The 25,842-nt window shown below is 38.3% G+C and overlaps 1 protein-coding gene across 1 annotated transcript in view; it reads right to left on the bottom strand.

Annotated features, from left to right (window-relative positions):
- grin2da (glutamate receptor, ionotropic, N-methyl D-aspartate 2D, a) overlaps positions 1-25,842 on the bottom strand; it is a 171,537-nt gene that overhangs the window by 40,770 nt on the left and 104,925 nt on the right. The window contains exons 11-14 of the mRNA XM_067611993.1: positions 12,360-12,485; positions 7,575-7,687; positions 4,091-4,207; positions 3,314-3,474 (exon numbers count right to left, since the gene is read on the bottom strand). Of these exons, the coding sequence (XP_067468094.1) occupies positions 3,314-3,474; positions 4,091-4,207; positions 7,575-7,687; positions 12,360-12,485 (517 nt within the window). The remainder of the gene's footprint in view (positions 1-3,313; positions 3,475-4,090; positions 4,208-7,574; positions 7,688-12,359; positions 12,486-25,842) is intronic.

Below are 25,842 nucleotides of genomic sequence, written 5' to 3'. Positions count from 1 at the left end.
TCCCACTTCAAACAAGATGAGCTAGTGTATATTTTATGGCAAGTGCTTTGTGTATTTTGTGGTCCCACAGGCAGATAATAAACCCCCCCTGTTGAAGACAAGAGGCGCCTGAGTGGCAGCCGGTGCTGAGATGGCAGGACCCCCCCCCCCCCCCCCCCCCCTGCACTGCGGTTGCTGGTAGCATGTATTATTTAGGGTACTTTTTTTCTATCTTCTCTTCTCTTCGTTCCTAATTTAGTAGCTATGATCCTGATAGGGTGACACAGGTTACAACAGTCAGCTGGGCTCCTGAGGCGAGGCGGATCGATGCGCTAACAGGTTGAGTCAGACAAGGGGGGGTTCTGTAATTGAAATGAGCTGCGGACAACAACGTTGCCTCAAGTTAAAAGTAAAAAATATATATATAAAAGCAGAGGAGAGAGGATGACACACACTATATTCATTTAAAGTAAGTGCTGTTGTCAGATGGGTGGCTGCAGTTGACTTGCAGTTTTTGACTTGTGAATTACAGGAGGATTGAAGAAGAAGACTTCACAGTGGATGATAGTAGAAGTAGATCTGTAGTAATATGTTGTTTGTAAAATACTGTATTTCACTTTGTTGGACTTTAGCCTGCTGTACAATATTCTATATTTTCTCTACTGGGGAATCCACACCACCAGTGTGCCTGTTAAGTGCCTGTTCAGTGGATATACTTCCATCTCTACAAATGTATCAGTCCACATGCAACATGCACCTCCAGCTGTTTATGTGCCTACTGAACCGTAATCTCTACTGGAAGTCAGATCTCCTTCTTTTCATGTTGTGAACTACATGGGTGATATAAAGTGTCCATAAACATGTTATAAGTCACCATAGGCCTCCAGAACAGCTTCAGTGCTCCTCTGCATGGATTCTACAAACATGTGGAACTTCTTCTAACAGATAATGCCTCATTGATATTAAATGAAGACTGTGGAGAGTTTAGTCTAACACATCGATCCATAATTTCCCATATTGTAGGTGTTCAGTGAGCCGTTGAGGCCTGTAAATGGCATTATTGGGGGCATTATCATCCTGGAAAAGACCACTCGGATTTCAGATAGAAATGTGTCATCACAGGATAAATATCATTTACTCAGAATAACTTTAATTTGCAGTGACTCTTCCTTTAAGAGATGGATGACTGTATAGCATCTGCTGTCATTCACTTTGTTTCACTGTGAGCATATAGAGCTATGAACAAAACCATTTTCATGCCCCAGTTTAACCCGCATATCTGTACACAGAGATATGTGTTATCAGGTCCCTCTTGATAGCGATCTGAACAGCACCACAGGTGTTTTCAATTATTCAGGCTAATTAGTCCTATGCTCAGGTTGAAGGAGCTATATGCCAGTAATTACTGTACAGGAGGTCAAAAGACTCCATGTGACGCTAAAGAAAATGAAATGCGCAGGTTTTCCTGCAGTGAACATTGCAACAAAAACAGGAAAGTCAGACAGATGTCAATCAAGATGAGTACATACTCCTGTGAAGACGTCTAATCAGGGAAGTGACGTGAAAAAACCTGTGAGGGTAATTAGCGGTTTTCATCTCCTATACCAGTAAAAATTTAAGAAGTATTAAAAGTATAAATATATGATGTAATAAGAAGAAAAGCAAAAATAAGTAGAAGCAGAAATATCAGACATTTAACTGTAAAGGACATTTCTTATGAAAAGTTAAAACAGATGATCCTTATGTTTCCTTTTAAATTGCAATAAAGTCTGTCCTCCAGTGGTGCATCATTTTAAATTGTAATCCTGAAAATTACAGTTCTGGACGATTTGGCAACAGTAAAAACAAATGCTGTTTCATACAGCAAACACTCCCTGAGCAACAGCTACTTCATCATAAATACAGCAGAAGATAAACTGGTGAATCTGTTTACACTGCAACCAAACAGATGAACGTTGTTCAGTCAGAAATAATTTCATGCTGCACACAGCAGCATGTAGTTTCTACACAACAGCAGGGTACATAAAGTTAGATTATCTTGCTGAGAAGTTAGAAGTATGTAGCTTGTTGTCTGCAGCTCTTAGTCTAACAGCTGACAAAAAACAAATACTGAAAATGACCTTTGTCATGTTTTGTTGATGCCCTTTTGAAGAACAATTGCGATCACAGTGACAAATACTGTACACTGTGTTTCTTGTGGGTGCCTCCACATATCTGGGCAGTTGAACTCTTTTAATATGAAGCAGTGGGATGTTCTGTTTACATTTGTGACACAGTGTGAAGAGAGTGAACAATAAACACTGAGGTGGATAACAATTAGATACATTTGCATTTTTGAATGACACACATGCTTCATTTCCTGTGGATGTTTTCCTGTTTTTCTGTGTGCACAAATTCAAACTGAATCCGGCGTGGGAATGGCGGTCTATGTCACTACCAATAAAACCTGCTATATAGAGAGGTAAATACTGACTACTATATTACTAAACACATTGAATGATTATTGCAGGAAAAACTGCTGACCATAAACAGTATAAAAAATCAGGTTTGATTTCATGAAAATCTCAAGGATAATATCTTTAAGCTTCCTCATTTCCTTTACTTTTCTTAGTCCAGTATTTGTATTATTAAGTAATAATATGTAAACAAAGTGCATAGTAGGGATGTGCCGAGAGCCCAGTATTTGTATTTGTATTTGTATTTGTATTTGTTAAGGCAGCAAAATTATCTGTATTTGTATTTGTATTCGAGTAAAAGTGGAAAGAGGCTTAAAAATCCTGTTTTTGTTGTCATTATGCTTTTAATTACTGACTACTGTATTACTACATACATTGAATGGCTATTGCAGAAAAACTGCCGACCATAAACAATATCAAAAATCAGGTTTGATTTCACGAAAATCTTAAGGATTATAACTTTAAGCTTCCTCATTTCCTTTACTTTTCTTAGTCCAGTATTTGTATTATTAAATAATAATACATAAATAAAGTGCATATTAGGGATGTGCAAAGAGCCCAGTATTTGTATTTGTATCTGTATTTGTTGAAGCAGCAAAATTATTTGTATTTGTATTCGAGTAAAAGTGGAAAGAGGCTTAAAAATCCTGTTTTTGTTGTTATTATGCATTTAATTACTGACTACTATATTACTACATACACTGAATGGCTATTGCAGAAAAACTGCTGACCATAAACAATATCAAAAATCAGATTTCACGAAAATCGTAAGGATGATAACTTTAAGCTTCCTCATTTCTTTTACTTCTCTTTGCTATAGTTGTTTTGAAACTCATCAGTATTTCACCGCCACTGGCTCGATTCACTCTTCGCCTTACCCTGTCTTGAGGTTGTCAATGGCCTCCTCCACACCCTTCTGGTTGTTGCGGATCATGTACTGATGCATGTTGGGGTAGTTGGAGCGGATGTTCTCCTCTGTGCTGCCGTTTGGCACTGTGCCGAAACGAAGCGGCGGGTACTGCTCTGTCGGCTGCTGGAACTGTACGAGAAGAGAAGGTGGGCGAAGATTTAAGTGATAAAAGGAAAGAGAAGTGAATGAGCGGTTGACGAAAAGGGTGGAGATGAGCTGAACACTGCCGCAGGATGAACTGCTACAAAGATTCAAAGTCTTCACTTTCAAAGAGGGGCCTCTCTGCTACAGGGGTAGTCTGATAAAACAGATGAGCTTTTAAAGTGTCAGTGCAGCAGGATACAGTTTTGTGAGTTCTGCTGAAACTGCACTGAGAAATAAAAGAGTAGGCAACAAGCAGAGGGACGAGTTTGAGGGAGTATATACAGTATTTCACTTCTTTTCTGTGAACTCAAGCTATTCTGAAGTTATCCACCCGTTTTGGAAGAAACAAAACAACCTTTGTTGGAAGATTTCATTTCTGTTCCCTCTCTCGTCTGTTTCTGTTTGCTTTTAAAGGTTAACAAAAGCCTTGAATGTTCTTATTTTCAGAGTTTGACATTATGGAAACTTTAAAGTCACTCCTAACTAAGCTAAATTCCTTGCTCATCTATCAGTCTGTCTGGCCATCCACCTGTTTATGAATACATCCATCAATCAACCCCATCACATCCATCTTTCCACCCCTCCCTCCTTCCCTCCCTACCTTCTTATCTGACAGTCCCGACACTGTATCGATGTACTCCTCCTGGATCATGAAGGCAGCCAGGTTGGCAGTGTAGGAGGCCAGGAAGATGACAGCGAAGAAGGCCCACACCAGCACCTGAAGGAGGAGTGAGGTAGAGTAAGATCAATGAGGACTGAGTCTGTCAGGTATGGAAGTATTTTAAGATTCCAGTGACATTATTTTCACTTCTTGGCATTTCATAGCTCTGCTGAAGCTCTGTCTTGCCTGGAGGGTAGAGTCTTATTTGTCAGAATGACACTTCAGCCTTTAAAAAAATGTCAATACAACTTCAGCATTTGTCCTTCTCTACTTGAACTTAAATGTATAATGATGATAAAGTCACACTTTACCAGGAAATTCTCTTTTTCTTGCACTCCCCTCCTGACATCTTCATGCCATAGCGTTATCGTCACAGTCATTCATATGAATATTATATTCATGTCAAAAATGTAATCAACACTAGTGGTGGAAAGTGAAAAAGCACATGCATTTAAACATTGCACTCAAAGTAATAAATAAATAAATAAAAAATACATAAATAAAGTGCATATGTAAGGTTCTTGTCCTTTATTGGAGTATTTCCATTTTATACTACTTTATACTACTGCTCAGTCTCTTGTTATAACAAGAAACTTTTCTTGTTTTAATGAGATACTTTTCACGTTAAAACAAGATATTTTTCATGTTATTCACAATGATAACATTATTATTATTGGGAATAATGTTATAACAACTTAACAACTTATTATGTTATAACAAGAAAACTTTATTTTAATGAGGAATGTCCATTTTGTAAGATAATGAGAATATTTTGTGATATAACAAAATAAAGTGATGCGTTGTTATTACAAGTTTCTTGTAAAAACTAAATAATTTGGTACCTATTAATAATGAGAAAATATCTCAGAATAATATAAAAAATATCTTGTTATAACATGAAAGGAAAGTTTCTCGTTATAAGAAGAAACAATATTTTTTCCCATGATGACGGCAATACGCTGCCTTAGAAAATACTTTATACTCCATTACGTTTACAGTATCTGACAGCTGTAGTTACTTGTACATTGCAAAAAAAATATGAAAATATTTGATGCTTCGTAAAGCATGAAGGTTGGAAACCCAGGTGAACAGCAAGGTCAGCTCACTCCAACACATTTCATGATGATAACCAAAATGTAAAATATCTCCATCCTTGTCCTTTGAGTACAGTTTTCATAACTTATTTGTACCTAAGAAAATGTTTGAATACAGGACCATCATCTGTAATGTGGTATTTTTTACATTGTGGTATTGCCTCTTCGTAAAGGATCTGGGTGCACGCATTTCTGTAGCACAGATAAAAGATCCTTTGAAAGGTTTGGTGTCGAGACATTTCACTGTTCATAAGTGCTGCTTTTATTTCTCTAAGATGCTGCACTGTTAACACATCCAGCCAGGAAGCAAGTGAGAAATATGGATTAGTACTAACATCAAATTTATACTTGCAGTCAGTGATGAAAGGGGCTATTTGCTTCCACAGTACTCTGTGTTTATGCCAACAATTCATTTGCATAATTTTCTTAATGAATAAAATGAAAAATGTACACTCTTAGCTCAGGCAACTGAGGTGTAATTTTGAAAAAAAAGTATGAGGATTAAAGGAATAGTTTGTATTTTTTGAAGAAGGGTTGTATAGATTTGGAGAAGATATAATGCCAAAGTAAAAGACTGTCTGTCAGTGAGGTAAGGAGGTGAAAATATTCTAAATATAGTGAACACTAAAACTGATTTTTAGGTGCATCTTTATTTAGTTGGCTGCTGTCCCCATCCACAGCAGTACATTGCTTAGCTTCCATGCTAATACTCCTGTGTGTTTCTCCAAACTGGGAGCATGCCGACGCAAATCTACTGCAGGTAATACACTGACTATGGATAAGTACCTCACACGACCCCACTTCAGCAGGAGGATTCGTCCTAACGTGAGGGTTGAAGGACGGTTTCCTGGTTTACAATGGTTCCCTGGTGTGTTTTATGACCCTTGGAGCAATGTAAGACCTATTAAAACTTTAATGTATAATATCAGTAATACACGGTTGTCAATTATCCATCTAATGCATGCTGGGATAGACACTGATGACCTGGAATAGGTTTAAGCAGGTATGAAAAATGAACTAATGAATGGAGGTCATTTGGAGAATAAGCCTTTATTATAAAGGTTAGATTTATTTTGTTTTGTTTTTGTTTTTTGGGAGTTTTTTGCAAGTAATTACCTGCAGATATTTTAACTGGCAATAGATCAGATTTGGAGTGATGCTGCTGTCAAATCAAAATATTCACACAGTTGTCTCTTCAGTGTATTTTAAAAAAAAACTCTTCTATAGTTGAATGAAGGGGAAAAGGTTGGATGTGCTACAGGACCGTTAGTTGTGCTCCAACTGCAGAGTTGCACACAGCCTACAAACCAGCAGTTTAACTAAAAACTACAACATTTGCAAAGAAAAGAGAACTAAAAAAGAATCAGCTTTTTCTTCTCTCTTCTGACCCCCTCTTGTAAAAGCCTATTGAGCAGTTAATGAGCTCTTGAGATGATTAGGGTTGTTGTGAAAAGAACTCAAGCAGACAGGCAGAAAAGAGGAAGACACCTCGAGTTGTTCACCTCCTGTGGCTCTTAACTCTGCAGTAGAAGATTTGATTTGATTTTATAAGGAACCCCATTAGCTGATGCAGAAAACTTCAGCTACTCTTCCTGGGGTCTACACAAAACTAGGGAGGAGGCGTTCAACTGATTTTTCTTTTCATGTCGTGAGGGCAGAGAGTAAACAGCAGGTATTAAATGAACAAGAAAAAAAAAACACTCTCAAACTGATTGCACCGGCTTATGAAGCTTGTGAGTTTTAGTCTGTGTCTTTATGATGCAAATTAATGTTGGTGTGTGTGGGACAGAAACACCTGAAACTAATTAAAAGTTGTAGATGAAGTGGTGGTATATTATATTTTTACCTGTCAGTAAACGTATGAAGTCAATAAACCAATCAAATAGTCATATAGTTTATTAAAGTAACTAAAAAACTTAATTGACAACTAATGCTATCCAGGAAGCATTGATGAGTTAAAAAAGATCTAGTTAAAAAGACACCTAGATGTCAAAACGAGGCTGAATATAGTGGAAAATTATGTTTTTAGACATCTAGATTACGTACAAGAGAACTTTATAGCTATATTTTAATGCAATGAAGGTATATGCCAAACATATTGTCCTTTAAATGCTGTTGAAACAAAGATTATTAGACATCTAAAAAACCTAGACTCACACAGGTTTTGTTTTTGTTTTTTTTTTAAATGCAAATCATCAAATTGCTGCTGGCTAGGTGTTTACCAGTGATTTAACCACTAAATAAATTAAACAATGGAGCAATCAGCAAATCAATCCACTGATTAGTCAGGCAGTCAGTCAGTCAGTGAGTGAGTGAGGTGGAGTGATTACCATGATCTTGCTGGTGGTTCCTCTGGGATTCTCCACAGGCACAGAGTTGTTAAAGACCAAAGCCCACAGCAGCCAGACCGACTTCCCTATAGTGAACTTAGATCCACCCGACTCTGAGAAAGAGAGGAGGACAGGGTTCAAGAGAGAACAGTTTCTTTTAGGAGATTCAGATCACTCATACCAAATATATTCCTGTCTCCTCATTATGTCATTTGCTTACAGTCCCCCTCCAGTCAAAAATGTACTTTTCTTCTTGTTCCTTCAGTTGGATGTTTGAGCTTCACTGTGCAGAATGATGCAGAGTGCAGAGTATGTGCAGAGTTTCACATTCATCTGCTGAAGAAAGAAAGTGTCTCTGTGCTCACCTTAAATCGGAGTTTAAGGGGTCTATGAACATGATTTGTGACATCACAACTAGTTTGGAGCCAATCGTGGTCCAGTATGCAACTTACGAAAGTGTGATGTGGAAACTTGAAGCCTTGAACACTGAGAATGGACTTTTCAGTGAAGTAGGAGACAAGTTGTGTCCAGCATTTCAACTTTTGAAATGAAACATATGCATATTTTTAGATTCTAGATTTTAAATGAGGTAGAAGGAAAGGATGCTATTTTAAGGATTTTTGTGAAAAAACATGTCAGACACATTTTATTATTCCAAGCAGTGGATTTTATATGCCCTAAAACATGTTTGGGTATCTCTTCAGTTCATCCCAAAGGTGTTGACTGGGGTTGAGGTCAATGCTTCACATGACATCTATTACATGTCTGCCTGTCCTGGAAGAGAAATTCCTCCCCTGTTGCTCTCCCTGAGGGTTCTTCCATATTTTTTTCCCCCGTTTTTTGGGGGAGTTTTAACTTGTCCGAAACTGAGAGTCTAAGGAGAGGATGTTGTATTGCTGTACAGATTGTAAAGCTCCTTGAGGCAAATTTGTGATTTGTGATATTGGGCTATACAAATGAAATTGACTTGACTTGACTTAAGGGCTCTGCATAGGAGAAACTCAGAAAACCTTTTCTTTATAGATGCATTTTTTGCAGTGGAATATTGTCATGTATAAACAGGAAATGGTATTCCCCAAGACATAATTTATAATATTGTGTAAAATATAATTGTATGCCGTAGCATTAAGATCTCCCTTCATTGGAACTACAGAAACCTCATCCAAACCATGAACAACAACAGTAGCTAGGACACATAAGCATGTAAACAGCAGTGTCCACATACTTTTGGACTTATAGTGTACAGTACATTCATTATAATCTTGGGTTGCAGTGATTGCAGGGACACATTTCCCTACAGTGATCTAAGAACTGTGTGATGTTGGAAGTTCAAACAGGGGAGATTGAGTCAAAGTGGAGGTAGTGGAAAGACCTATATAGAGTTATTAAAGATTAAACCTGGCACTAGAATTATCACACTGTGAAGTTTCAATGTTTCAGACGGGAGAGAAGAATGAGAGACAAAATAGAAAAAACAGAGAGGAATGTAGTTGGTAATTTAAGATGAAATGTCGCCATGCATTTCTTTCTACTGGAAGAAGAGACATATGGCTCTCTGAAAGTACAGATGGGAAGGTAAAGAAAGAGCGAATATGACAGTATGAAGAATCTACTGAGTTGTCAACTTCCCTGCACTGAAAGGGAAATAGAACTGAATGTATGCAAGAAAATGAAATGAATGTGATGAAAAGAAGGAAGAGAATAATCTATCAAGGTCCATAGCAGACTTCATATTGCTTTACAGCTCATTAAAACTTTGAAAGCTGGAGGAGAAAAGAAGAGAAACCATTTATTAAAAGGTCAGTTCACCCAAATCATCTTACTTAAAACTATGCTTAAAGCTATGTTGTCATATAGATAGTAGGGATGTGCAGAGAGGCCAGTATTTGTATTTGTATTTGTATCTATATTTGTTGATAATATTTGTATTTGTATCTGTATTCGAATAAAAGTGGAAAGAAGCTTAAAAATCCTGTTTTTGTTGTTATTATGCTTTTAATTTTAGAAAATCAAAGTTATACAATAAATGTTCATAAATGAACTACCTCTCAAAGGAGGTCCCCACACTGGGTCTCGAACTGGAGTCTCCCAGATCATAGACGACTGCGCTGACTACTGAGCTATATCTTTAATCATCACCTCATTGCAGGCAGACCTCTACCTATTTATACACCCATAACACAACACAGTGTGTAACGTGTAGGGAAGAACTTCAAAGGCAATTATTGCTTTGCACTTTTCATTTATTGACTATCTTTTACAACCTAATTTTGTGGAGAGGAGAAGGGGATCAACAGGTTATGGAGAGTCCATCGGGAACACTTTGCATGTATCAGTAGCTCAGCTTTATCTCTGGGGAACACCCCCAACTCCAGAAGTGATGTCCAAATTAGGAAATGTGCATCATGTATCAGGTGGATGTGACTCCCCTCGTTGAGACCAGCTGATAAATGTAGCAGCGGAGCAGAGGAGAGAGACGGAGATAGTGATGTTACCAACCTGCGCACTGGTATTTAACATGGGCTTTTTTTCCCCAAAAAACCAAATAATTTTAAAAATATTTGTATGACACAAATATTTGAAAAAAAAAGCCCACTATTTGTGCTTTACCGAATAATGTATTTGTATTCGGGCACACCCCTAGTAGATAGTTCTAATTTAATTTGGTTGATAATTACTGCCGTACTTTCTTCTACCATTACAACAAAACAGAGGTGATTTAAATTTCTAAACATCAACAGCACTATGTCTTTCCAGAAGCAAAAGGCTGGTCAAAGTGGAATTATTCCTCAGTTAAAAGTAGTCCCTTAGAAAACTGTCTGATGTTTTGGGCGCCATCAATGAAAACTCAATTCACCTCTATTGTATTTGGGTCTTAGATGGATATCTCAAAGCTTTGACAAAATATACTTTAAAGAAATGATTTGTCATTTTAAAGCATTCAAGATTGTGGCCAACAACAGTCTCTATGTCTAGGATGTTTATTGTAAAGATAATCTAAACTCAAAAGTCCACCGCTTTCAGCTGCATCTTGGTGGTCTTCATATGGAAGTCACATGATAAAAAGTGGTCATATTTAAGGATATGGTAGGCATTTTTCTATATTTTTCTATATAATGTGAAGAGCCAAACCAACAATAAATTGATCTACTTACATTTATTGTGTGTGCATCCTAAACCTGATCTATCTTATTTCTCTGTGTTGTAGACCTCCGTTTTTGTCCAAAAACTATTAAAAACACATCAGTGAGTCAAACCATTGCACTGGGTGACATGTTCCTTTGCCAGAATGAGTTTGGGCTTGGTTGTTTATTTAGAAATGGGTCACATTTTCAGTTCCTAGAGGGTAGATCCTTGTAATGCAGATGCCACTGCCATGTGAGGGAACTCAATTCTGTTCACATAGCAGCTAGCTAGTACAAAGTCAACAGGTTTTGATATGTAGCACAACAAGCTAGCAAAGCACTGTAAATGGAACCATTTCTAAACGAACTAACAAGCCCAAACTCTTTGTGGTGAAGGAACATGAAACCCAGTGTAACGGTGTGACTCATTGACATTTTTAATAGGTTTTTGGACAACAGAGGTCTACAGCACAAAGGAATAAGATATATCAGGCTTTGGATACACACACAATACTTGTAAGTAGATCAGTTCATTGTCGGTGTGGCTTTGCACATGAGATTTCTTGACAATAAGAAAATTGCCAGCCTTATCCTTTAAGGGGAGATTTCCCCATTTCTCAGTTCAAGGATGGTCTTTCGTGTCTGGCACAAGTGGCCTCCTCAATCTTTCCCAGGTTGTCTTAGAACTTAAGATGTTGAACCATTCAATATGTTGAGATAATGGCTGATACACTCTAAAAACAGGGGTCCCAACAAAAGTGATGTATGATATTGGTGCAATCTAATAAATGGACCTTTGAACTTAGAAACTCTTTACCATATACAGTTTCTAGAAGTTTTGTAGAATGAGAGAAATGAAATACAGTGGGAGGAGAAATTATATTTATGAGGTAGAAAGTGTAAGATTAAAAACAATGTGTGGGGGAAAAAAATCATACAGAAATCATACTAAATGCCAACATTCATCCATTCACACACACACATTCATATGCTGATGGAAGAGGCTGCCATGCAAGATGCCAACCTGCTCATCAGGACAAGTTTCTAATGCTCATACACTCATACACTGATGATACAGCCTTCAGGAGCAATTTGGGGTTCAGTATCTTGCCCAAGGACACTTTGACATGTGGACTGGAAGAGACAGGGATCAAATCGCTGATCTTCTGATTAGTGGGTAACCCGCTCCACCTCTGAGCCACAGCTGCCAGTAATTTGTAATGGTTTGTAATGAACAAACCTTCCTGTCACTCCAATTCAGTGTAATTCCAAATGTGTCAATTTATTAGAAAGTAATGAACAACATTTCCAGATGATTATTTAAAATGAAAGTAGCAGCACAAAGGCTCAGCCAGTAAACAGTTGGAATAGAAGATGAACTGACAAGTACTGTAAAAATGTCAAAATCAACCACCACCCTGCTGTCAGTGTTTGTTTCGTTAAAAATAAATAAGCTGGATCGTGGGCGTGAGGTGATTGTTTTGATTCATATGCAGTGGAAAAAAAGTGGGACCCTTTGTATAATTTGAGCAAATGCCCTCCTCAAATCAGCCCCCCTTCGCTTACATAACTGACGAAGTGACAAGTTGGTAATAATGTGAAATGAGCAGTGGCGGCGGGTTGATTGGCGTGCCGACGCCGGAGTCACTCCGTCTCTTACTTTTGGCGCTCTGCAGGCTGCGGTTGTATCCCACGGGGCTGAAGAACTCAAAGATGAAGACGGTGACAGCCACCACCGACAGGCACATCACAAACATCATCACCCACACTGCCGGGCTGTAGGGCTCTGTAACACACACAAACACACACATGCAAATATCAGATAAAGTTTCAGAAGTTTGCCTCTCATCTTTAATAAATAGAAAACTGTTTCTCATAGCTGGGCTGTGGACAAAAAACTTTTTAACAGTGGATAAGACTCATGATTCAAAGACTTTACTTTCATACGCACAAAGCAACAGGTTACACTATACTCCTTACTTTGCAGTCTCTCTGCAAGTATATTAAAAAGAAAAATAAAATAACAGTATCACAGATGAGACAAGATAGCTGTTGAGAATAATTCAGTGATTTGGTTCAGCCCATCTTCACAGAAAAACGACAGTATAGGTCTAAAATTCAGGCCAGCAAAGACGACTCGGGGAAGTGATGCTGTTCAGGTGACGTCAATATAAGGTGACTTCCTTATCAGGAGGAGGCAGGTTTGGGGGATGGCTAGCTAGTTGGCAAGACGACAAAAAGAAAAAGATTTGCCACTGGAGACTACTGTTCATTTCCCACTTCCAACCATGTGTCTTTCCGCACAAAAGACACTGCAGCTCAAGTGTGTTTTTCCCTCATATTCCCTCATTTGGTATTTTGAAGATGGTGGTGGAGAGCACTGTCCAACACAACAGTCCAAAATCTCCCATAGGTGTTCAGTTTGGTTGAGATCTGGTGACTGTGAAGGTCATAGCATATGATTCACATCATTTTTATACTCATCAAACCATTCGGTGACCCCTCATGTCCTGTGAACTGGGGCATTGTCATCCTGGAAGACACCACTCCCATCAGGATAGAAAGGTTTCATCATAGGATAAAGGTGATGTCTCACAACAACTTTGTATTGATTTGTAGTGACCTTTCCCTCTAAGGGGACAAGTGGACCCAAACCATGCCAGCAAAAGCATTCAGACCTGTTTTTCCTTTGATTTGTCACCCGTCTGTATATATATTCATTCTTTGGTAAGAGGGACATTAGTAAAATATTACCCCTGTCTGCCCATTACTGTGTTTCTGTGCTCTATACTTAAACCATGACCACAGAAAATAGTTGTGACCAAACCAGACACCTTGAGCATACAGTACTGTGCAAACATTGTCTGCATTTTAGATGTTTAGATTCTTATCCATAGCGCAATACAATCAGGGAAGCATATGATCGATCCCAAATTTATTCTGCAGTATGAGAAATGATCCCAAGCATCCAGCCGGAGTCATAAAGAACTATCTTCAGTGACAAGAAGAACAAGGAGTCCTGCAGCAGATGGTCTGGCTCCCACAGAGCCCTGATCTCAACATCATGGAGTCAGTCTGGGACTAACATGAAGAGACAGAAGCAGCTGAGACGCCTAAATGCTGCTCACACCAAATATTGATTTCATTCAGGTTTCTTCTATTTACTGCACTTTGTATGAGGTTTATTGAATAAAAAGCTATTCATGACATTATTTTTAAAAGCATCCACTCTTTACTTTTAGAAACCTTTCACGCAGTACTGTACTTCTGCTCACTGTTCATGTTTAGTGCCCCGGAGATAATTAAATGCAAGTTTCTATAGCAACAGAACTTTCTACAGTTAACTCTCACTAGTGACTCTGACAGTGACCTTAAATTAGGTTAAACTGACTACAAGAGAACTATAAAACAATATGACTTTATAAAAATTGCTTTCTTTTTGCCTGCAGTAATGGCCGTGATACACTATAAGCTTGATAATACATTCCAAGGCATCCTGTTATAGAAAATAACAATAATACATCATTACGCTTTGTATTTTGGTGTTTTTTTCACCTCCACCTCATCAGTTTTCTCCTATAACTGCTCGAGTTTATAAGCCCTTTGGCAGATGTGCAGAAAAAGTTATTTTCATGCATTAAAGTGAGGTTGAACAAAGGCAATGAGACAATGAAAGGAACACGCTATGAGGCAGAGAGAGCTGAAAACAAACAAGTTCGATTCTGTGTACAGAGATGCTCTCAGCTGTTGGTCTCACTGTGCTCAGATCAGATACACAATAAATACCATCTGCCGACAAGAGAAAACTCTTCTTGTGTTTGTGGTTATCAGAGACAAAACATGTCTCAACACAGGAGTCAGAACAACAAAAAAAAAAAACATTCATGGCATTTCTGCACCAATGTACACCATGATTGTTTTCTCTAATAAAAACAATTCACACCACCAGAATCATTTTAAATTGTAACCATTGTAAGAATAGGATGCTTGTTTCATTGTGGCTTTTTGCTGAACTTTATTTCATTAGCAGGAAAAACAGCAGAGCAATGTCAATCAAATCAAGTTTATTGTCATTTTACCATACATCTCTGTGCAAGGCAGAATGAGAGAGCGATTCCTCAGGATTAAGATAACACCATATAGAAGAAACACTAACATTTAACAAGAAACATTAACATTTACTGCAACACTCTGAGCTCGCGTACCTGAGATGTGTTGAGTGCAACTTAAAAACAGGTTTTAAAACGTTACCAGCTGTGGAAATGACTCAGTTTAGAAACTGTCCAGCAGGTTTTTCCCTGCCTTCCCACAGTGAGTACAAAGAGGAATAAAATAGCATAAAAACAAGACAAACAGAGAAACAATAACAAATTGACAAATTGGACAAAAAACATTTTTCACATATATGGGCTGAACAACAGGCCTATTTTTTAGAGTGAATACTCACTAAAAGAATACAGCGTTTGGCAGAAAACAGCAAGAAAGAATAAAAAAACCTAAACATATATAGACAGGTTACACAGAATTCAAAGGAAACAATAAGTAATAGAGTATTGAAACATTTTGATAGTGGATACAATTTTGATTTGGAGGAAGGAAATTTCTGTATAAATATTCAAATGGTTAAAAAAGGGAGTGTTTCTAATGTGATTTTGAATTTCATCCCAAGTAAATGTACAGAAAAAGGTCATAGATTATTAGTTATTATTTATTAAATGCAGGCGTGGGCGTGCAAAATAGTACAAAGTGAAGAAGAGAGGTGGTAACATAATTGAAAGTACAGATTAATGCTTATAAATTGAAATGATTTAGATTATAAAAACACTGCACACTAGGGATGTGCGGAGAGCCCAGTATTTGTATTTGTATCTATATTTGTTGAGGCAGCAAAATTATTTGTATTCGTATTTGAATAAAAGTGGAAAGAGGCTTAAAAATCCTGTTTTTGTTTTTATTATGCTTTTAATTTTAGAAAAATAAAGTAATACAATAAGTGTTTATGAATAAACTATCTTACGAAGGAGGTCCTCACACTGGGTCTCGAACGGGAGTCTCCCAGATCATAGACGACTGCGCTGACTACTGAGAACTTCAAAGGCGATTCTTGCTTTGCACTCTTCATTTATTGCCTATTTTTTACAACCTAACTTTGTGGAAGGGAGAAGGGGGACAACAGGTTATGGAGAATCCCTTGGGACTTACCCCTGATAGACGTAACAGTGGAGCAGAGGAGAAAGCCTCAGATAATGATCGAACTGACCTGCGCGCTGGTATTTGACATGTTTTTTTTCCCCAAAAAACAAATAACTTTTAAAATATTTGTATGAAACAAATATTCGTATAAAACCCACTATTTGTGCTTTGCCGAATAATGTATTTGTATTCGGGCACACCCCTACTACACACTGATGTGTCCAGGGAGAGGTTTTAAGTCTAGAGCTTATAAAACATACTGTTAACTTCTCCTTCTCCTTTAAGAAAAGACTGACATTCCTTGACTGCATGACAAAGAAAATGAGCAGTCTTATACTATAAAGGAGGGGAGTTGTCTCCCCTCATCTTGTCCTTCTTAAGAGATGGGTGTCAGTGTAACCTCAGAAGTATCTACCGAGGAAACCAGCAGATACTTCTGAGATTCGCTAAATTAGTGAGGGATTTGCTGCCAACACTGACTACAGCAGCTGTGGCAGCTGTAACGCTAATCAAACAGCACCGGAGAGACGGACTGAGCTGCTGGGTCGACTCATCAACACCTCCGTCTCTCTGTATTACATCCAGGAAGAGACGTTAAATCAAACTCGACGCTGTGCTGACATACCAAAGAGCAACAAGCACTGTTTAAAATTTAAGGCTTTTAGCTGATGCTCCCCTGCAGAGTGACGTACTGTACGGTGAGGGAGCAGGTGGAGAGGCTCAGGATTTATCCATTAAACTTACTGCCAGACAGAGTTAATATGCTTTTAAGGCTGGCCTGTCAAAGTGTGTGCCATGGAGGGCTGTGAGGCTGCAGGTTTTCTCCACCTTGGCTGGTTGCAGTGGCAATATCACAGGTTTAGAAAATGAAGTAATTTCCATCAACCTTAAGCTATTTAAAATTAGATTTAGATAGATATCTAATGAGATTTGGTAAACATATACTGTATAAAAATCAAGTAATCATGCAAATTATTTACCTGAAAAGCCAAAATGAGATATTTTCTGAACCATAAAAAGCTGAATCAAACAAACTTCAATACCAATATGATATTAATATCACAGTAGGAGAAGACAAGAAGAAAAAAGGAGGGAAAAAAGGGAAAAAAGTCCTTGTTATCAGCTCACAGATGGTGGGTTTTGGCCGAAAAGCATGATTCCCAGCAATCAATATTGAAGTATTTTGATGAAAATGAATATTTTGGCAGTCATTTTACTTTAATGATTATGCAAAATCCCCTTTTAATGCGTTTTGGTGATTCACTGCACACATGCACCATTTATGATCAACAGTGAAAACTATTAGTACTGTGAACAAAAAGTAAACAGCAGCTGTGGGAGCTTGTGTTGTTGTGATTTCATCTACATAAATTAATGCTGCTTTAAAATTGGGAATTGTAAGGTCTTATTTTTGGCACAAGGAAACTATAAAAGGAAGGAAGGGTCATTACTTCACTGTGTAGCGTGTGAACGCACATCGGTGCCACGCTTGAAAGCTCCGGGCGCAGTATAGCGTAGCAGTGAATGTGTAGACTGTTCTCTCCACTTGGTTGGGTGATGGAGGCACCGGTATTTTTTGGTGTGTTGTTATTTAGCTAATATTTCATGTGTTTTCAAGGTACATTTCATTTGATTTTTAGGTTAATTCAATAACTTATTTGCAAGCAAGTTAGCATAATGTTAATGTTATGCTAGATTTATAACAGACTGGAGCTTCCTATGCATATGTGACTGAAGTTATAACAGACTAACGTTAGTAAGGTAAAGCTGGAGTGCAGGACTTTTGTCTCCCCCTTCTGGCAGTGAGAGTTATTACAAAATTACTGTAGACACATGCTTATGTCATAGGCTCTGCTGTAGCCTACTGTGGCGCTACTGTTGCGGCTGTAAAATGGTGGATAAATTGTTTTGAGTGTCACACAACCCCAGCAAAATGACTCGTTTCACTATAAGAATTTGATCTATTAGGTCCAATAACATTTGGAAAGTCTAGAGGAGCCGCATGGTTAAATTATTTTATCACCATTCTAGTTAGTGGAGAGCTAACCGGTTAGCCGCTCAGCTAGCGGAAGTCTCTAGTGTGCATTCATCCGGCCAGCACAGGAATGTCAAAACCAAGACCAGATTTAAAGCTCTGTATACCGTGAAATACAGAGAGATTTATCTGGCAATGCTCAATCAGCCTTGTGTGAACTCATGTGGCTAGGGCTCATTTATATGTAAAAGTTCTGCACTGGAGGTTTAATTCCGAACCCATTAGCTAACGTTATGTAACATAATCTACAGTTTAATTTAACAGTTTTAATATGGTGACCAGGCAGACAGCAGTGCATCAGACAAAAGGGATTACAGCCCAAGTGTTCATTTTATCACAGCAGAGATTGCTTCATTCATAATTACGATGCATTATTTTCTGATGATCGAGTTTGAGATCTCAATTTGCTGCTCAATATTGAGTAAACTATGTCTATTATACAGAGTAGTCGTAGTGAATGAGGGAGTGATTTTGAACACAACCTTTGTGTCATCTGCATTTCAGTCTCACGTTATGAACAAAAACTGTGTCTACAACAAAAATAATGAATAGAAAAATTTAAAAAGCTTCATCCTTGGTATCCAGCACTTTATAAAACAAACTCGTAAACTCTGTTAAACTCTTCACAAAAGGAAGGGAATTTGTTCGCCAAAGGGAACACAACTGCAGCAGTTCACTACTAGGAAATTTTAACATTTTTATGACCTGTACTTGATTTTTATTAGACATAATGGAGACATAAAAAGTTGAACTATGTTATTAGACCTTTTATGACTCAGTAATTTTCCTCAACTTTGTATTGTGAATATTTTCGTGATCTTTTTATGTTGTTTGAAACTTGTGTGAAATGTGTTGTTGTGTAAAACATTCAGAGTGTAATGCTGAGCTTCTCTGTCACATAACATTTGTTCAGTGCAGCCTGAGGGAAGTCATTTAAAAGTGATTTTAAAATGCTTGATGTGTTCATTGGTATGTAGTCTTTTTCTAACCAAAGACAACACCAGCTGAATTTACTGAATAGCACATCAACAAGAGAGGAGGGACCAAGCAATGAAAATAGTTGTTTTTTACCCAACAAGTTCTTTTTTTCCCACAACTAAAAGCATCTGCTTAGCTTGAGGAGGTAATAATTGTTATTTCCTTTATTATTTTTATAATTGTTTTCAGTTATCTGTGCTGTCAAGCAGTGTACATAGCACTTGATTTATTTGCATGTATGCTGTACGAGTCTGCTCGTTTTCAATTGTCTCGACAAGTGAGTTTATAATTTTGCACCGTCTGTTGGATTTAATCCAGTCACATACTGTATATCCCTTTGGTTCAATCAAAATTGCCTTGGCAGACTAAGTGTGTAAATAATTACGTAGTGCTCTGCAAACACCGAAGGTTGCGTTTGATTTATTTTCTATTACTCCGGTGGGTGAGGAATGTAAAGCAGCTGCGTGTCGCTTTCAAAGAGCTGTCATCCTTGAGTTAAGACGTGAAGAGCTTTATTGTTTTATTTTGCATTCAAGCAAAGCACTCTCTCATGGAGCTCTAGTGTTTGGTTTCCAGCAGCTATATATCAATTTTAGGACAACAACTGATCTATTTTTATACCCGTATTTAACCAGGCAAAGTCGAGAAGAGACATATGCTCTTTAAAATTCACACCCGGGAGCTGCCAGGTACAACTATAGTCTGGTACTGGAGCCAATGAGCAGATCCACTGGAGCAGATGGGGTTAAGGTTGGGGTTAATGAGGTTTATGTGCCCTTCCTCAAGGGCATTTTAGCAGCAGTAGCTTGAGTTAAGTGACAACATTATTTATTCATTTTGCTTGCCAACATGTTCCCAGCAGGCCCAGGGATTCAAACGGATGACCTTAGTTCTCTGAACACTGAGAGCAGCAGTAACCCCAAAAAAAAAAAAATCATCTCATGTTCATTAATCCTTTTAAAGAGAGAGAGACCACCACATCCTGAATTTTTAATGCAGGTTTAGTTGATGTCTGCAGTGAGAGCCAGAACTTTACAGTTACAAGGACATAGTATGAATGACATTTACATTAACATACGATTATGGATAGTAATTAGTTTGATGTATTTTTCAATTAAGAAGTTCACATAGATTCTATGAATATTCTAGTTTCCATATGGAACCTATGACAACCTGAATTTTCCCATATGGAGTCTCCCTCCTCTTTCGGTCACAGTGCTTCCACGGTATGTGCTTGTAGACTTCATTATGCAAATACAATGCGCATATATTATGTAATCTAATGCACACCTGTAAGACAAGTGCACAGGAGAATGGAATCTCGCTCTCTGTGTGTTTCGGTCATAGCGTTTTACGAGGCATTGATGGAACCACCGAAACGTCGCTTCTTTGATGGTTTTTGTTCTGGAAGCGCGAGGGAGTCGACCACTCTGGCATTACAAATATTGCAATACGAGTACGACTGTTTTTTAAGGTAGCTCTAACCGTGCACAGCATGTACAAAGGTGTTTACCCAGAGAAAGACTCTTCACTTGTTTTAATGCCAGTACTGCTGCTTCAAGCACAAGATATATGTTTGTAGCTTAGAAATGCACTCTTAAATGACAAAACAATGGAGGAGGCAGTGTTGTAACACAGTCTGACTGATGTGTGTGGTGCACAATGTGGTGAAAATTGATTGTGTCAGAGTTAAGTTAAGAGATTTAACATGAATAGAAATGCCCTTTTGTGAACTCTTACTATGAGCCTATATGAGCATAGGTATGTTTACTTGGCCTTCACTTTACTTGTAGTACTCCTTGAAACATTCTGACTGAATTATTAGTGTGCATGTAAGCAAACCACTCTTTCAAACAGAACTATTCCCAACTAAAAACAACTTCAATTCTAACAATCAGCACTAAATATGACACACTTGATAACCATGTTCTTAATGCTTATCATGAGACAAAGCCCTCATTTCATTCATTAATATGTTTGTTAATCCCAAACACAGAGAATAATGATCAACATCAGAGTATTTGAATGACAGATCTGAATATATTTACATCTTAGGATCACTAATGAACCACCAACTTGACTCTGTAGGACGTATTTTCATCATTTTCACATCTGGGAACCTTTGATTACAGTTCTAAGGTGTTACGACCCTCTCTGCCCAGTCTGCCTTTGGCTTCAATTTGTGTGGCTGCTTTCTGTTGTTTCTGCAGGTACTGGAGGTGGGTGTGGCAGCGTCATCAGGAACACTGGCAACACCTGGGACTCTGGGTGCCTCTTCAAAAACCCTTTGGAGCGCGGTTGCTGGTGTTCTCTCCTCCCTGAGACACCTTTTGGCTAGGTTTGGTTTTTCTCTTAGGTTACTTTCTTTTTTTAAATAAATTGGTTATTAATTGGCTTTTTTTCCCAGAGGAGCCCATCCTGATTGGAGGGTTACTTGTTAAAGATATTCTGGTAAAGACTTCACAAAAAGACTTAACAATGTCAGTCTTAATCACCTCATGTTTTATAACTACGACCCAACATCTGAATACCCGTATGGTGCGCACTACAGGGACCACAATGCACTAACAGCCGGTGGGAGCAGGAGTTGATAGTGATGCAGAGCGAGCCGTCTGCCTCCTCTGTTGTTCTGAATATATTCATGTTGAATCACATGAGTACCTGTGAGATTAAAGGTCCGGCGGAATAATCTTACTTATCAGTTTGATTCTTATTTCACAAGGCGAGTCCATTAAGAACAAATGTGCTTTTACAGTCGCAGCCTGACGAGAGCCGACAGACGTCAGGATGATTACATGAGGGAATGAGGGGAAATGTAATAATCATAAATATAAAATATATATAATAAAAGAGCACGACAAAAAGAATATAGTAGAGATATAGTATTCTGGCATATTTTGACCTGAAAGGACAAAAACAATATGATATTTGTTGACATATTGTATGTGATGCAGCGTTTTCAAGACTTGTTTTGAATTTTGAGTGTCTCCAACATTGGAGCACCATAGATGTAAATACATTAAAATAAGACTCAAATTTACCAAATTGGATTTAGGATGTAATGATTCCCCCCCCCTTTTTTTTCACAACAGGGGTTTAAACGGGCTGATTTTACACATCTAAGTAAGTTTACTCGTCATGAGGATTTCTACTCAGCCTGTGAAAACACTTAATGATGTCATCAGGATTATCTCAGCTTGGGCAGGGGACTATAAAAAGAGTTTGAAATATGTTGCCATTTATGGAAAGTGTAAGAACATATTGCATTATGTATTATTAAAGTGCATTACGGGGAAATGTCACATGTAGTATTTCTGGAGCTTGAGTCAGGATATCAGAGCTTCTACTGTATTGATTTTGACCATTTTTTAAATCTGTCTTCAGTCCCTTAAATCCACTAATAAATCGCTTGAGTATCTACTAATGGAACATGTAGCCATTGTCACACGTTTTGCTTTTATTTCTGTTATGCTCCCTTCATTTCTCCTTTGGGAAGTTAACCCTTAAGTCCAAGTTCCAGGTTCTTCCAGGCAATGCTAGCGGAGCTGTCAAGCATGGCTAGTCGAGTAAATGTTGCTACATCACAAGAATAACATGAATAAACAAAGTTTAGTACTGCACATATGCAAGGACACAGTGAAACAAGTGTCCAGTGTGAAATGTACATGTTGGACAAGCAATGATGGCTGAGCCTTTGTATGTTTTTGGGGAGAAGAGCGAGCTGGAATCAGCTGTAAGAGATGAAATGAGAAGGTGGAATAAAGCACGTAGCAAAATGATGCAAGGAAAAGATTAAGAAAGTGAAACAATATTAATATTATTATCAAGGACCACATTGTGTGGAGCAGAACAAACTGCATAACAACAAAGTGCTGCTTGTACTTCCTAAACATCTTGATTTAAAAATGTATAAAAAGTACTAAGAGGAACTTGTTCACAAGTTTGAACCTGCATTAGCTGACTTCAGGAGCAGCGGAAACACAACACTGACATATCCTTTTAAGCTAAAATGTTGCTTCTTCACACATCCAGCAGTTACGGAGCAACATCATCATTCATTTGGAGTCGTGTTTCTGTCCACCTGGTGAATGTAAGTCCAATATTCACTCTCTTATAGCTCTGTTTTCGCTCTCTACCAACTCCTGAGGGAAATATCTGGCTCTTTATCTGCTAAATGCTCCACTATGTTCACCAGCTAGTCTACAGCTAACTGTGTCTGTTTGCTGTTTGCTGCTGAGCAGGTAGTGTACGGTGGCTTTTTAGGGCTTTTTCTCTGAAAACAGCAGCCTGCTGCAGAACAAAACAACACCAAGAGAGCGCTGAGTGTGAACCAAAACAGTAAAGTTGCAGCCGGACAGCTAAATAACGAGCTGAAACTCACTATGAAAGCACCATAAAGCCGAATTGAGCTGCAGGTAATGCAATGTTTCAGGTGACGGTTCCTAAAATGGAAAACCAGCATTCAATAATTGGAAGAGACATTGGCGTTTGATCCAATGCTCCATGCTGCACCTAACATAGACAGTTAGACAGTACCTTTATTTCTACCACAGAGTTATTGACTAGTAAAAGTGTGATATATATTTTTATATATTGACCTCAGCACAGGTTGGTGGTTTGGTTTGAGAAGTTTGCTGCATCATTTTTTTTATTTTTTGTAAAGGCTTATATCTCTCAGTTGCCAATAGAGTGACATCCCTGCTACTGCAAGTTACCATCTCTTCCAACACACACACACACACACACACACACTGCCTTCAATTTCCACCTCCCTCTTAACTGGGTCCCTTTACAGTTTAAGTATTTGTTATCATCCAGGCTTAGAGACTGTGTCCTGCCTCGCTCACCAGCTCCCTGCTCTGTCTGGGTCTCTGTTTTTGTAACAAGGTCTCTCTCTTACTGTCACATTTTCTCATTCGAGTATATCAAGGTGTTACAGGATTGACTGAGCTGGAATTACAGCTACTAATTAAAAGGAGATTTAGTTATTATTTTAGGGATTTATAATGTTTCAATATATAAATATTCAGTTAAAGAACAAACATCTTAATATTTCTGACACTGCATTAGTATGTATTACACTGCAGCAAACATACAGTATCTTAAACACACTGAAGGTATGAACCACCTATATATGATCCAAGGTTTAGGCCAGCTGAGGACTCTGCTGATGCATGATGCAGCAGAGTAAACACACAGTATATGGGTGGACTTGGGATAAATCTATATTTTTCACCTTATTTTCTGAATACTGAATGGGGAAACTTCTGAATGGCTTGTATGAAGCGTCGGGGGTCGTAGAAGTTACTCAGAGCATTCATGTTCCAGTATTTCAAAATACTTTTATTGACCAAAAAATGAACAAAGACTGACTTGATGAAATAGTGAAAGTGAAATGAAACAGGACTGACAGACTAGAAGGAGGTGAAAATAAGTCTGACATTTAGGAATAAATCATAGTCATTACTTTAGCATTACTTTTTTCTAGACAGAGTGAAGATAAGATGAAAACTTTGACACTTCCATGTGGGTGTGCTATAATTAGTCAACTTCATAAAAAATTCCAGTAAACCCAGTTCAATCTGCAGGAATAATCTGCATCTAACATTGCATGTTTTGCTGCCATGGAGGTAGAACGTCACATCGGTTAAGAGTCTCAACTGCAGAAATGGAGCAGAAAGAGTCATCATGCAACTGTCCAGTGTCACAGGATGTCATGTTAGAAGCTAGGGAGCCCTGAGGAGACGGTGTTAAATATTTTAACAGTCCTAGAAAATGTTTCCATGCTCCCGAAACTGACCACTTCCAAGAGCTTGACCGGAGATTACTGAAAAACAGAATGAAGGAGCGCTTGTTACCAGATTAAAATACTGATTCTTTTTGAGATGCTAACATTAGCTTATAGGCCAAGAGATTATAGTTTGTCATGTTAATTAAATTATATTTACTTCTTTTATGTTTGCATTTAACTCTTTCATGCATGAATTATGATAACCTCAGTCAACGTGTTTTTATTCCTCTTTAGGCATGAAAAAAAAAATTGAACCTCATTTTTTTTTAAACACTCATTTTTCAAGGAGTTTGTCCAATTTAGTGGACAGATGATTAATTGTCATTTTCTCCCAACATAAAATCAATACTTGGAAATTTTAACAATTGTATTACTCCTTAGTCGTTACTTGATGTTACAAAATTTTATGTACCTGCAAGGGTCTATTACTATAGAAAGAATGGAAAGATGTTTCCGGCCGGCAGGCGGCCATCAGGGTTTTGAGAAATTTGTGTTGCACTTACAAAGGCTGGCCAATGGATGGCAGCGTATGGGATGACACACTAGAGTCCACTGTGTTGGCTGATGTGCAACTATACCATTAAAACCCCATGCATATATAAGAGCTGTCCACTGTAGTGACCGCTATGCATGGTATATCTGCCAAGGAAAGGGGGGGTTGTCCCATAATCAAGCCAATATGATATATCTGTTTGTTACTCCACTGTCTGAGAGTATAACACTAATGATCCATTCATGCATACAGACTCAAACACTGCATAGACGTGACAGCGTGTCTGTCATTGTGAGCTGAACCTTGAAAAACATGCTGGTTCCACCCACCACTCAAAGACTCAAAGAAGGCTTCCGGTGGCACAATGTTGGGAAGTTAAGAGAGAGAGAGAGAGAGAAAAGGGCCGCCTGCTTTTTTTTCCCCTTCTGTACAGTATGTGTGAATACACCATGAAAGTGCTTTCAGGCAGCGAGCCGCTGCCGCCTCCGTTGTTTTCAGTGTAAACGCGACGGAAGCCGTGCTGCCGAGGCCGAGGTCGGGGGGGTGACTGCAGCGAGGAGAAGGAGGGAGGTGGCTGCAGTTCTCATGAATGCACACAACTCTTTGTTGCTGCCATCCGAGTTCATGATGATTCAACTTTTTCAACTTGGCAC

This window comes from Thunnus thynnus, chromosome 15 (genome assembly GCF_963924715.1).
Source record: "Thunnus thynnus chromosome 15, fThuThy2.1, whole genome shotgun sequence".
In the NCBI taxonomy this organism is placed as follows: domain Eukaryota; kingdom Metazoa; phylum Chordata; class Actinopteri; order Scombriformes; family Scombridae; genus Thunnus; species Thunnus thynnus.
Note: the sequence above shows the minus strand (reverse complement) of the source record. Positions and strands in the feature narration are given on the sequence as shown.